General features: G+C 41.5%; 1 protein-coding gene across 2 annotated transcripts in view; it reads right to left on the reverse strand.

The window, feature by feature from the left end:
* LOC135088704 (insulin-like growth factor 2 mRNA-binding protein 1) overlaps positions 1-11,675 on the reverse strand; it is a 90,615-nt gene extending 78,940 nt beyond the window's left edge. The window contains exon 1 of one of the 2 annotated variants that reach the window (XM_063983668.1): positions 11,491-11,675. In XM_063983668.1, the coding sequence (XP_063839738.1) occupies positions 11,491-11,540 (50 nt within the window). In that variant the 5' untranslated portion in view covers positions 11,541-11,675. The remainder of the gene's footprint in view (positions 1-11,490) is intronic. The other variant, XM_063983667.1, reaches the window with a different exon arrangement.
* Positions 11,676-12,500: the final 825 nt, after the last annotated feature.

Raw genomic sequence — 12,500 nt, forward strand, 5'->3', positions numbered from 1 at the left:
GGGACAGGTAATGAAGTGCGGGAACACCTGTCTAAGAGAGAGAGAGAGAGAGAGAGAGAGAGAGAGAGAGAGAGAGAGAGAGAGAGAGAGAGAGAGAGAGAGAGAGAGAGAGAGAGAGAGAGAGAGAGAGAGAGAGAGAGATTGGGGGGAAAAGGAAAGGAAGGTTAAGTAATGCTTTACGAAGATAAATGAGAGAATAAAGGGAAGGGAAGAAGAAAGGATGGGATAAAAGAGAGGAAATGAAGGTTGAAGTGCTAAATAAGGAGAAAAAGGAAGAACGTAAAGGGAAGAGAAGAAAGTGGAATAAATAAGAGAAGGAATTGATATTAAAGTAATGTGTTAAGAGGAGAAATAAGAAAGAAAATAAACGAAAGGGAAGAAAAATTTTGTAGAAGGAAGACAAAAGGGAGGAGAAATTAAAGACTAAGGTAAAGTACTGAGGAAAAATGGAAGGGGAACAAAGGGAGGGAAAGGAGGAAAAAAAGGATGGGAATGTTGTGCAAAGGAGAAATGTGGAATGAAAGACAAGGTGGAGAGAGAGAGAGAGAGAGAGAGAGAGAGAGAGAGAGAGAGAGAGAGAGAGAGAGAGAGAGAGAGAGAGAGAGAGAGAGAGAGCATAAAACCGTACAAAACTTAAAATGAACGAAGTCTATTGGAGCGAAAAGAAGACGAAGAAGAAGATGAAGAAGAAGAAGGAGGAGGACTCTATTCGCTCTACACACAAATTAATACCAATATGTGTTTAACGCCGCTCACGTACGCACACAATTCGCTGCTTTCCGAAATGGTGCAACTTTTTCACACAACCCAAACACCGATTCTATTTTTTTCGTTCTTAAAATTTTTCTGACATTTGTATCTCGATCTAACTTAAGTCGTTCTTCTTGTTACCGTTTTCTTTCACATTGTAAGAAACTAACATTTTTTTTCATATATTTTTTCAACATACCAATGCTTTTCTTCTTCAAATTTCTGTTTTTTTTTTTATATATATACATTTCGTTCCTTTACATTTCCGCCTTATATCTTCCTTCTATCTCTCCTTTCCTTTCTTTCATAGTTTTCTTATCTTTCTTTTCCTTTTCAACATTTATCATCTTTCTTTTCTTTATTCCTCTTATTGTTCCTCTAATCTTCCTTCTATCTTTCCCTCCTTCCTTCTTCTTCTTCTTCTTCTTCTTCTTCTTCTTCTTCTTGTCTTTCTTTTCTTTTTAACTTTTCATCTTTTAAGTTATTTACGTTGAGGAAATAACTGCCCTGTATAGATTAACTGGTCTTTCCATTTTCCTTATTTCCTTGTAGTTTTCTTATGCCGTTTTCTATTATCTCCTATTAAACATTTCCTTTTATTTCTAAGAGTTCAAGTTTCCATAACGCAACACATACTCAACTTTGATCGTAACCAAGACACAAAGTTAAAATGAGATAAATACTAACGGATAAATAAAATGAAGCTAAATTAAACCCGCAACACTAAGATTCATTTGAAAAGTAAAGAATAAATAAAGACTCGTCACCATTACAGATAAGAGGCGTGAGATGTCAGTGAGCAATATCAAGGAGCATAAAGTGAACATTAAAATGGCTTTGTAAGTATCAGGTATTTGATTATAGTTAGAACATAAAAAATAATAAAAAAGAAAAAGAAAGACGGAAAGGGGAAAAAAATGAGAAAGAGGAAAAAATAATGTAGGAAGAGGATATAAATAAAATAGAAAAAAATATAATAAAAGAAAAAAGTAATGAAGCAAATAAAAAGAAAATAGAAGCAAAATTAATGAGAGGAAGAATGAAAAAGAAAAACTGAAAGAAAACAGAAGACAGAAAAAAAAAAAACGAGGAAAGAAATAAGACAAAAAAAATATCAACACCACCACCACCACCACCACCGCCGCCGCCACCGCCACCACCACCACCGCCACCGCCACCACACCTAATCAGTCAGTCTTTTAGGGCAAATCTTCCAATACTGAACCAAACCAATGCGAGGCGGCGTGAGTCACAAGGTGAGTCACGCCGGTCCTCATTACCTGCCTCATCACCTCTCTCTCTCTCTCTCTCTCTCTCTCTCTCTCTCTCTCTCTCTCTCTCTCTCTCTCTCTCTCCGCAAGAGGACTTTGTCCGATAACACTGAACATCAACATCATGATAACATTTCCTTCCCTTATCAATTAATTCTCTCTCTCTCTCTCTCTCTCTCTCTCTCTCTCTCTCTCTCTCTCTCTCTCTCTCTCTCTCTCTCTCTCTCTCGAAGAAGAAGAAGAAGAAGAAGAAGAAGAAGAAGAAGAAGAAGAAGAAGAGGAAAACAACAACAACAACAACAACAACAACAACAACAACAACAACAGCAAACAGTAAGCAACAACAACACCCATAACATCAGCCTACATCTATGTAACATCCTCCCCCCCCCTCTCTCTCTCTCTCTCTCTCTCTCTCTCTCTCTCTCTCTCTCTCTCTCTCTCTCTCTCTCTCTCTCATCAGACAGACAGAAATTGTGCGGGGTCTGAACCTCACACACCCCAAGCTAAAGTTAGACACACGAACGGAGATACAGACACAGACAACTGGTGCCCGTCTGTGGCTAAAGAAAGGTCCCTCTCCCTCTCTCTCTCTCTCTCTCTCTCTCTCTCTCTCTCTCTCTCTCTCTCTCTCTCTCTCTCGGCGGCTCGGTTGCGGAGGGTTAAGACTGATATAGGAAAAGGTGTAAGAGGATTGAGGCAAGGAGGAGGAGGAGGAGGAGGAGGAGGAGGAGGAGGAGGAGGAGGAGGAGGAGGAGGAGGAGGAGGAGGAGGAGGAGGAGGAGGAGGAGAAGGAGGAGGAGGAAGGGTTACGTAACACTTGGGTGAGGAAAGACTGCAAAGGGAAGGCTGTGGTGGGCATGTGACGGGGATAAGGGTGGGCAGGGCAGGGCCTTGGGTAGGGTGTGGTAGAATGAGGTAGGGTTAGACCATGGTTAGCCAGGGTAGGATGGAGGCTATGGGTAGGCATGGTAGGGTAGAGAACATAGGGTTGGTAGGGCAGGGTGTAGGGTACTGAGTAGGCAGAGTAGAGAGGGCATGGCGAGGCAAGGTAGGGTGAATGCCACGGCTCTGTTAGCAAGGGTGAAGATTGTGAAGTCAATGCGCAAGGAAGAGATTGGGAGGATAGTTTGATATATACAGGCTAAGTAATCTAAAGGACACACAGACATACATAAAGAAAGGATTGTATGGGCAGTAGTTCAAATAATAATGGTGTTTAGATATACAGAGAATGGCAAGATACACATACTAATATGAAACACACATACATAGAGAATGAATAAGTTTGTATAGTCAATAGATAAAAAAAAAATGGTTTGATAGACATAGGGTAAATAATAACAAGGCTAACTGATATTATTATAGGCATGTAAAGATTAGTTAGAGAAAAAAATAAGCTTGAATAGGCAATAAACAGAATAATAGTTACATATACGATTGTCATGGCTAATTACACAGGTGAGGGGGAAGAAGTACAGGCATTACTACGCAGGTAGACACCCAGGCGAGGTTAAGAATGGGAAGAGGTGCATAGGGAGAGCAAAAGGGGTACGGACAGGTAAGGTTACGCCAAGGTAGGGGGAATTAATTAGGGTTGAGTAAGCTTTGAGGTGAGGCTGCGGCGGTACAGGATAAAATACTCCGAAATGTAGGAATGAGATGGGTAATGTTGGAATGATATAGAGAAATGTACTTTGGATTTAGAAACATGAAAAAAATAAAATAAAATAAGAAGAATATAAATATGAAAATAGAAATAGGTAGGAAATAGGTCAAATTACAATAGGAAAATTATAAAAAGAAGAAAGAAGGATTATGAAAGAATTGAATAGGGGAAAAATGCTACTTTATTACACAACACATGGCAGGGGTCGGAAGGGAGCCAGAGAGCAGAAACAGGGGTGAAGCGCAGTAAACCAACACGCAAGGCAGGGTTGACAGGGTGTGACAGGGTACGAGAGGGCGGGGGGAGGTAGAATACGAAGATAAACACAGATATTAATTAAAGACAAGGTAAAGGCAAAGGAAGGAGCCAGTAAAACACTCATGGCAGGGTAAGACAAGACAGTATGTGGGACGATAGGGGATGGCAGGGTAGGCAAAGCAAATTCAGGTAGACGGTAATGAAAAGCAAGGTAAAAACAAAACAAGGACTCAGTAAACCACTTATGGCAGGGTATGGGAGGACAGGGGTGAGGTGAGGCGAGGTAAGAGAGCGCAGGGTATGTGAAGTAGGGGAGGAAGGTAAAATCCAGGTAGGTGGTAATTAAAGACACGGTGAGGGCAGAGCAAGGGTCCAGTCCTGTTACGCTGGTGGAAATAATGCCACTAAATCTATCACGTCAACTTAGGTAATCTCCACAGCACACATAATCACTGCCTTTTACGGGGGAGACAAGCATCAGCGGGGGCACTGCATCCACGCTACATTTGTACTCCACAACACTCCATTAGCCTGCGGCCCGGGGAGCTCAGGGGCTGGAAATTATCAACAACTCTGGCACTTCATAAAAACACAATATAAAACTGTACACTTAGCCAAATACGTAAACACTTCTGCCTATAACACTGTACTCTTAGCCAAACACGATACAAAAGCACAATATTCTGTCTATAACACTGCACACTTAGCCAAACAAAAGCACAATATTCTGTCTATAACGCCGCACAATCTTCTGCCTTTAACAAGAACCGCGTGCCAAAGAAAACACAATCCTTTGCCTATAAAATCCCTACAACAAGAACGGCACACCTAACCAAACACAGTCTGCCTATAACAAACACGTGCATACTTGAATAAAACATTGTCTGGCTACAACAAACGTCGCACATTTAACCAAACACAATCTTCTGCTTTTAACAAGATCCACACACTCTCCGAAACACAATCTGCCTATAACAAACACACGCATACTTAAATACAAACTTACATACTTACATTCAAACATCACATACTTAACCAGACACAATCTAGCGATAAGAAACACCGCAAATTGAATTCAAACACAATCTACTTACATGTATATTTTTTTTTTGTAAGAGGAGTACTGGCTTATGGCAAAAAAATAAAATAAATAAATAAATAAATAAGTAAATAAATAAATAAATAAAAAGGCTCACTGAAGATGCGTCTCTATACAGAAAAAAAAAATTAAATAAAATAAAAGGATCTTCAGAATTTTGAGAAGTGACTTGTAAAATCCCTCCTGAAACGGTTCAATTCAAAAGTATGGGGAAATACAGAAGCAGGCAGGGAGTTCTTGAGAGAATGAATGTAAACTATATATATAAAAAGAAAGTTATATGCTTAAGTTAGGTTAGATAATCATTACACATCTATACAGAAGCAGGAATGGAATTCAACACACAACCAATGTTCTCGAGGGAATGGAAGTGAAGAAAGGCTGATATTTAATTACTATAATAAACCTATCCACAGAAAACTAAGCTACTTCAAACCTTGCATTATTTACTTATCGTAGTACACTTTACCGGCACCAGGCTCGCAAATGGTTAAGACTCGTCCCTACAGTCTTAGCCTCAATCCTTGTGTGCTAATGCTGATGCTACTAATGGTAATACTAATGCTGGTACTAATGCTGGCCTGGGTGTGGAGTGTCGGGAGGGAGTGAGGGGCGAGGTGAAAAGATCCGAGGGTGGTGAATGGTATGGGAGGATATGGGTGGGTGTGGGAGGGTACTGTGGGGTAGGGCTGGGTATAAGAGGGTATGGGAGGGGAGGAAAGGGAGAGAAGAGGGAGAGAGAGAGAGAGAGAGAGAGAGAGAGAGAGAGAGAGAGAGAGAGAGAGAGAGAGAGAGAGAGAGAGAGAGAGAGAGAGAGAGAGAGAGAGAGAGAGAGAGAGAGAGAGAACAGGGAACGAAAAGAAACAAGAAAAAAGGCGAAAAAAAATTCCTCAAGCGTTAAAGAAAGATAAAAAAAAAAAAAAAAAAAAAGGAAAATCGAATATAATAATAATAATAATTAAAAAAAAAAAGGTAATTCAGTCTTAAACACTCGAGACGATAATAAATACTTGCGCCCTGAAGGAAAGAGACTTCTGAACACCACACTTCCAAAGCGCTACGAGACTTCAAGGAACGCCCGAAGCTAACCACATTTCACCTCCAGCTCCTCCTCCTCTTGCTCCTCATCACGTAGCAAAAATAACACCTAACGAGAGGAACTTATAGAATTAGCACGTATATACTTTCCGAACGATTTCAGTGGCGCTGGTTCAAGTGGTAGGTGTGGTTTGTAAAATCGATTCTGGTAACAGTGGTTTGCGGTTGTGGTGGCAAAGTGAGAGACTGAAACCGCTAGAAACAAGTGATAATGGTGGTGGTGGTGGTGGTGGTGGTGGTGATGCTGATAGTGATGGTTAACTGTGGTGGTGATGGACGTGGACACACACACACACACACACACACACACACACACACGAGGGGGACACCACTGTGGTACTCCTGCAGGGGCTATGTGGTGGTAGTGGTGGTGCTGGTGGTGGTGGTAGCAATAGTAATGGTAGTATATTTCACAGTAATATAGGAAGGAGCTGGTGATGGTGGTTGTGGTAGTGGTGGTGGTATTATTATTATTATTATTATTATTATTATTATTAGTAGTAGTAGTAGTAGTAGTAGTAGTAGTAGTAGTAGTATATCTCAGTGCTACAGTAAGGACCTCGTGATGGTGGTTGTGGTAGTAGTAGTAGTAGTAGTAGTAGTAGTAGTAGTAGTAGTAGTAGCGTGGTGGTAGTAGTAGCGTGGTGGTGGTAGTAGTAGTAGTAGTAGTAGTAGTTATTTCACTCCCTTAGACATAGAATTTATAATCATAATGCTAACACAAAATTCACGAAAAAAAAAAAAATCTACAAGAGTCAAAAATAAAATAAAAAAGGAAAATAAATAAAAGTAAAAAAAAAAAAAAAAGAAAAGAAAAACACAAACAACTGATCACTTGAGAGCCACACACTTTCAACCCCATCACGCGAGGCCGTCCAGCAACACTCAATGCATCATGAACAATCCGTGGCAAAAATTGTAATTGAACTTAAAGGAGGCACGGTGGCAATTAATGTCTTGAATTCGTGAGTTCTTGTGTGTGTATGTTCTTGAGTGTGTTTTTATGTTCATTAATGTGTTATCTTAATTTTTTTTTGTGTTCTCTAATGTTCTTTAGCGTTTTCTGTATTAATTTGTTTCCTGTGCTGTTCTCTTATGTTATTTTTATATGTTCTTATTTTTTGTGTTCTTGCGTTATGTTCTTCTTTTAAGTTCTCATATTCTTGTGTTAATGTTCTTGTGTTCTTCAGTGTGTTTTTCTAATGTTGTTATGTAGTAATGACATGTTCAATGCATTTGCCAGAGCAGTCCATCACTTGAGGAGGAGAAGAAGGAGAAGAAGGAGAAGGAGAAGGAGAAGAAGAAGAAGAAACAAAGAGCAAGAAGATGGAGAAACAAAAAAGAAGAAAAAAGAAGAGAAAACAAAGAGCAGGAAAATTAAGAAACAAAGAAGAAGAAGAAGAAGAAGAAGAAGAAGAAGAAGAAGAAGAAGAAGAAGAAGAAGAAGAAGAAGAAGAAGAAGAAGAAGAAGAAGAAGAAGAAGAAGAAGAAGAAGAAGAAGAAGAAGAAGAAGAAGAAGAAGAAGAAGAAGAAGAAGAAACAAAAAGAAGAAGAAGAAGAAGAAGAAGAAGAAGAAGAAGAAGAAGAAGAAGAAGAAGAAGAAGAAGAAGAAGAAGAAGAAGAAGAAGAAGAAGAAGAAGAAGAAGAAGAAGAAGAAGAAGAAGAAGAAGAAGAAGAAGAAGAAGAAGAAGAAGAAGAAGAAGAAGAAGAAGAAGAAGAAGAAGAAGAAGAAGAAGAAGAAGAAGAAGAAGAAGAAGAAGAAGAAGAAGAAGAAGAAGAAGAAGAAGAAGAAGAAGAAGAAGAAGAAGAAGAAGAAGAAGAAGAAGAAGAAGAAGAAGAAGCAGCAATAAGGCAAGAAGAACAAGCAGCGAGAAGGCGTGAAGAAGCAGCGAGAAATATAACATCACATAACATCACCACTTACACACTAATAGCCATAACCACAAAAATGCAGAATCATTATGTACTAGTAAAAAAAAAAAAAAAAATAGTAGCAGTACCTTCAACCTACACCTCCTCCTCCTCCTCCTCCTCCTCCTCCTCCTGGTACATATTCCTTAGCTTAGAGTAATGGTTAATGTTCCTTGAGAGAGAGAGAGAGAGAGAGAGAGAGAGAGAGAGAGAGAGAGAGAGAGAGAGAGAGAGAGAGAGAGAGAGAGAGAGAGAGAGAGAGAGAGAGAGAGAGAGAGAGAGAGAGAGAGAGAGAGAGAGAGAGAGAGAGAGAGAGAGAGAGAGAGGTGTAACATTTCAGAATCCTTCGGTCGTGTGCCACATACCCTCGGCTTTCAAGTAACAACAACAGCAAGTCACCGAGGTATTTCCTGAGTGAGGTCATTACACTGTTTTCCTGAAGACCAAAGAGGGCTGAAGAGGAGCAGGGCCGCGCGAAGATGCCCAAGGATGCACTACTGTCTTGGGCGAGGCAGGAAGGGGAAGAGAAAGAAGACAGGTAGGAAGGGGTCAGAATCACACCTTGCTCTCTCCCCCTTCTCACACGGACTGCACCCTTACCACCGTACCCTTAAATATATAATAAATGATATAATACGAGTTGAACCCCTTGAGAAAAAAAGATCGACCCTAAAGCTTGAGAACTCTTGGATCAAACCGGTTTATGGCTTGTAATGACCAGCTCACCAGGGTATGTTATTGGTACTCGCACAGTAGTTTCAGTGTAGCTCAACATTACCTCACTGCGGCTTTCGTGCTTTTTATTCCTCCACTTCGGGAACAATGTCTTTCCCTCCCCGCCACCCTCAGCCCTTCTGCCACGCTTGTTTGCTTCTTTCAACACTCCACGTACTGGTAATTATAAACGATATCAATTTTTTTTGTGTTTATTTTTTTCTCAGTTTGTAATGCTAAGTTAATTGTGTAATGTTTAAATTTTTGTGTATTTATCTTGATTTGTGCAGTTATCCAGTTTTTTTTCAAATACATTTTCCATGTCTTAAATATTTCTGAATGGTTCTTATGATTTAGTATCTGTTCTTAATATTTCTCATCGCATTAAGAGTCATAATGCTCCTTGAAATGACAGGCAATGCTGATGTATGCATCTTCAAGTCTTCAGGAAAATGCTAATTACATTTCCTGATCATAATGCAGACAAAGTGACTGACTCAGGGTTTGCATTCATTACTTTGCGTGGGAGACATTCATTACATTAACACCTTCATCTTTTGTGCTGCTGCGCTAATTGTTAAGTTAATCTCTTTGTATTGTAAATGTTTATGTTCAATGTCAAACGGAATTTCGAGTAAAGTCAAAGTTATGGTTGTGATACAGTAATAAATTATCTACACCAATTTATTTGAACTGTTTTCTTCACGGGTGCATGCCGGCCAGTGACGCAGCGTGATTGCAACACTGAAGGCACAACACTTGACAATGCTTGTATTCTGCTGTGATAATTAAATGTTGTGATCATGCACTGCTTTGTTCAACACGGGTAGTCTGATCCTCGATCCTCGCTAACATTACACTAACAAAAACACACGGAAGGATATTCTTGATAGAAAATACTATTAGGAGATAAGATTATATGTAAGATAAAGGTTTGATTTACCGTGTCATTGCGATGCACTGTGAAGTCACAACTCATAATAAAACAAGGCTTTCCTCATCTTAACAAAACTCGCCCTTGCAAAACTGTAAAGATGGTGCACAAACTTTTAAAGTTGTTTGAAAAGATCTTAAAGCAGATATTTGAAGGAAGGTTCCTCGGGTTTTTCAGTTTCTAAGATTTCCTTGAATAAACTTTTTTTTTCCAAAATATTACCATGATAATAATTTTGTTTCCATCCAATATTACTGAAAGAGTTTCTAGTTAGCACATCTGCCCACCCATCCACACACAACCGCGTATATATATATATATATATATATATATATATATATATATATATATATATATATATATATATATATATATATATATATATATATATATATATATATATATATATATATATATATATATATATATATATATATATATATATATATATATATATATATTAGCGTAAGACAGGGTAAGATGTAATGGAATGCATACCACGGTGAGTACCAGCACAACACACACCAGCACCTCCCAGGATGCAAACACACACACACACACACACACACAACTGGTGCACCACACCACTGTCTCGCCACAAGGTGTCTGTGCCTCATTTCAGATATTGAATGGAAAATTACAAAAAGAGGAAATATAATCCATCAACACAATGTGTAAAATTTTTCTGTATAAATGTTTATGCATAGTTTAGCCATAAATGTTATTTGTAAATTATTATCTTTTGAGTTATTTTAATCAAATTACATATTTCATCCTTTGTATGATTTTAACAACTTTTGCTTATGAAGTAAAAGTATTTGGTGTGTAATTTTTTTTATTTAGTAACTCAGTTAATACACTAATAATTCAATTAATAATTTAGTGCACTGGAATTTCTTTTATTCATCATAATTTTCTCGCATCAGAAATAATAAGTCAAATACTCATGCTAATATTGACATCACCAAATATTATGTAGATTTAATTAATTTAATTTAATTTTCTTTCACTCCCAGGGCGTGCTGCAGCACCGGCCTGGGGCGAGGCGGTGGGCATTTTTTTAATACTTCAGCACCAGGGCAGCACCTCATGATGACTCACTTGGTGACTCACACAGGCCGCTAAATAAGGTGACGGGGGCTGACACTGAGTTATGGTGACTCGAGGTGGTGCGCGGGCCGGGATATTAGCACAAAACTTTGAGACTTGATGTTTGGGGCGACCTGAGGGTGGCGGAGGCGGCGAAACGTCGCTCGGGTGAGGAATGACAGTGGCATGACAAGGAGGCGAGGCAAGCAGGGAGGCATGACAGTACCCTATGTCCTCCTGCCCAGCCACCACAGCACAGCACAGCACTTTAGCGCCAAAACACCGCGCGACTTCCCTCACCACCCCGCGGCAAGGCACTCTTCCCCCTCCTGCTGGCGGCAGTGACGAGGGGCTGCAGGGCTGGGGGCGTGTGGCAGGGGAGACAAGCGCCCTTAGCAAGCACAGTAAACCCCAAAGCGTGAAGGGGCAGCCAGGAGGAACCACGGGGACGAGCAGCACCTCCTGGCCAGCTCGCTAAGGCCCACACCACCGCCAGCGAAGTCGGGGTGGTGTGTTGCAAGGCTGTCACACGTTAGCGAAGCGTTATTAGCCACCTCTGCCCCTCCTGTTAGTGCATGTCAGTGCCTGCATTGCCCCAGGCCACTTGCATCACCGCCACCCCGTCTTTCCACCAAATTCGGTTAACGTTGCAAGGGCCGCGACTCTTCAAGATTTGGTTATGTCTCAACTTATTTACCTTTCTATGGTCGGGGGCGGGGACACGGCGTAGGCTCCATACTGTTCCATGACTCTCACTGGCACTAGTTTGCCTCTACACCATCAAGAAATCCTCATGCCCTTGTGTGTGGGGGAGAGGAGGGGCCGGGGTGTGAGGCGGTGAACAGTGTTGCACGGATGCCTAGTCAGTCCAACACTAAGCTCACCTCTCAACTCTTGCCACTACCGCCACCCGCTCGCTGTTGCCACCCGCCCACACTCTCACACATTTCTTTCTTCTCCCTCTGGCGATGCCTCCGCCTGAGACGTATCCCACTCACATCACCCCCGTCCCACGCCCTCCTGTAGTGCACACTCACGCCCCTAGCAAGTGCATGAGAAAGGTGAGACAAATAAGGGTAAGAGTGTGGCGCGCCTAACTCTGCAGATCAACCCGGCCAGTGTATACATAACGTGCTGCCCTCTGTCTGCCACAGGCCTCACTCCTCCCACCACCACCACCACCACCACACCGCCATCAACACATGCATTACGCAACAACTAGGCTGCCGTCAGATAAAACATACATCTATTTTTAGCGCCGCTACGCATTGTATGCAATTCAGCGGGAGACAATTTGCATTTCCTTCACCAATGTCTCGATGCAGAGGTGTCGACACTGCCCGGCTAAGGAGAGAGGAGTCCCAACCCGGCTGTAATACAAGGAGCGAGAGCAGATTCGGACGTCGCCAATACAATACTACTGGCTAGCGCGACGCCCGTCAATGATTCGCTGGCAAACGCCCCACGAGCACCGCCACCCCGGAAAGGAGACCACACCAGCACACACACCGGGATCCACACCACCACCCTGTCAGCCCGCCGTCTCCTCCACACCAGCCACTGAGGGTAATTCCTCCAAACACGGAGAATTTTCACAAGAAGGAGGGAGGAGCCAGCGGGGGCGGTGAAGAACCGGGCAAGCGGGAGGGAGAGCCGCAGGGAGGGAGCGAGGGAGGGAGGAGGGACAGGCGGGGCCACTCTACTCCC

The sequence above is a fragment of the Scylla paramamosain genome, chromosome 31, assembly GCF_035594125.1.
Source record: "Scylla paramamosain isolate STU-SP2022 chromosome 31, ASM3559412v1, whole genome shotgun sequence".
Classification (NCBI taxonomy): Eukaryota; Metazoa; Arthropoda; class Malacostraca; order Decapoda; family Portunidae; genus Scylla; species Scylla paramamosain.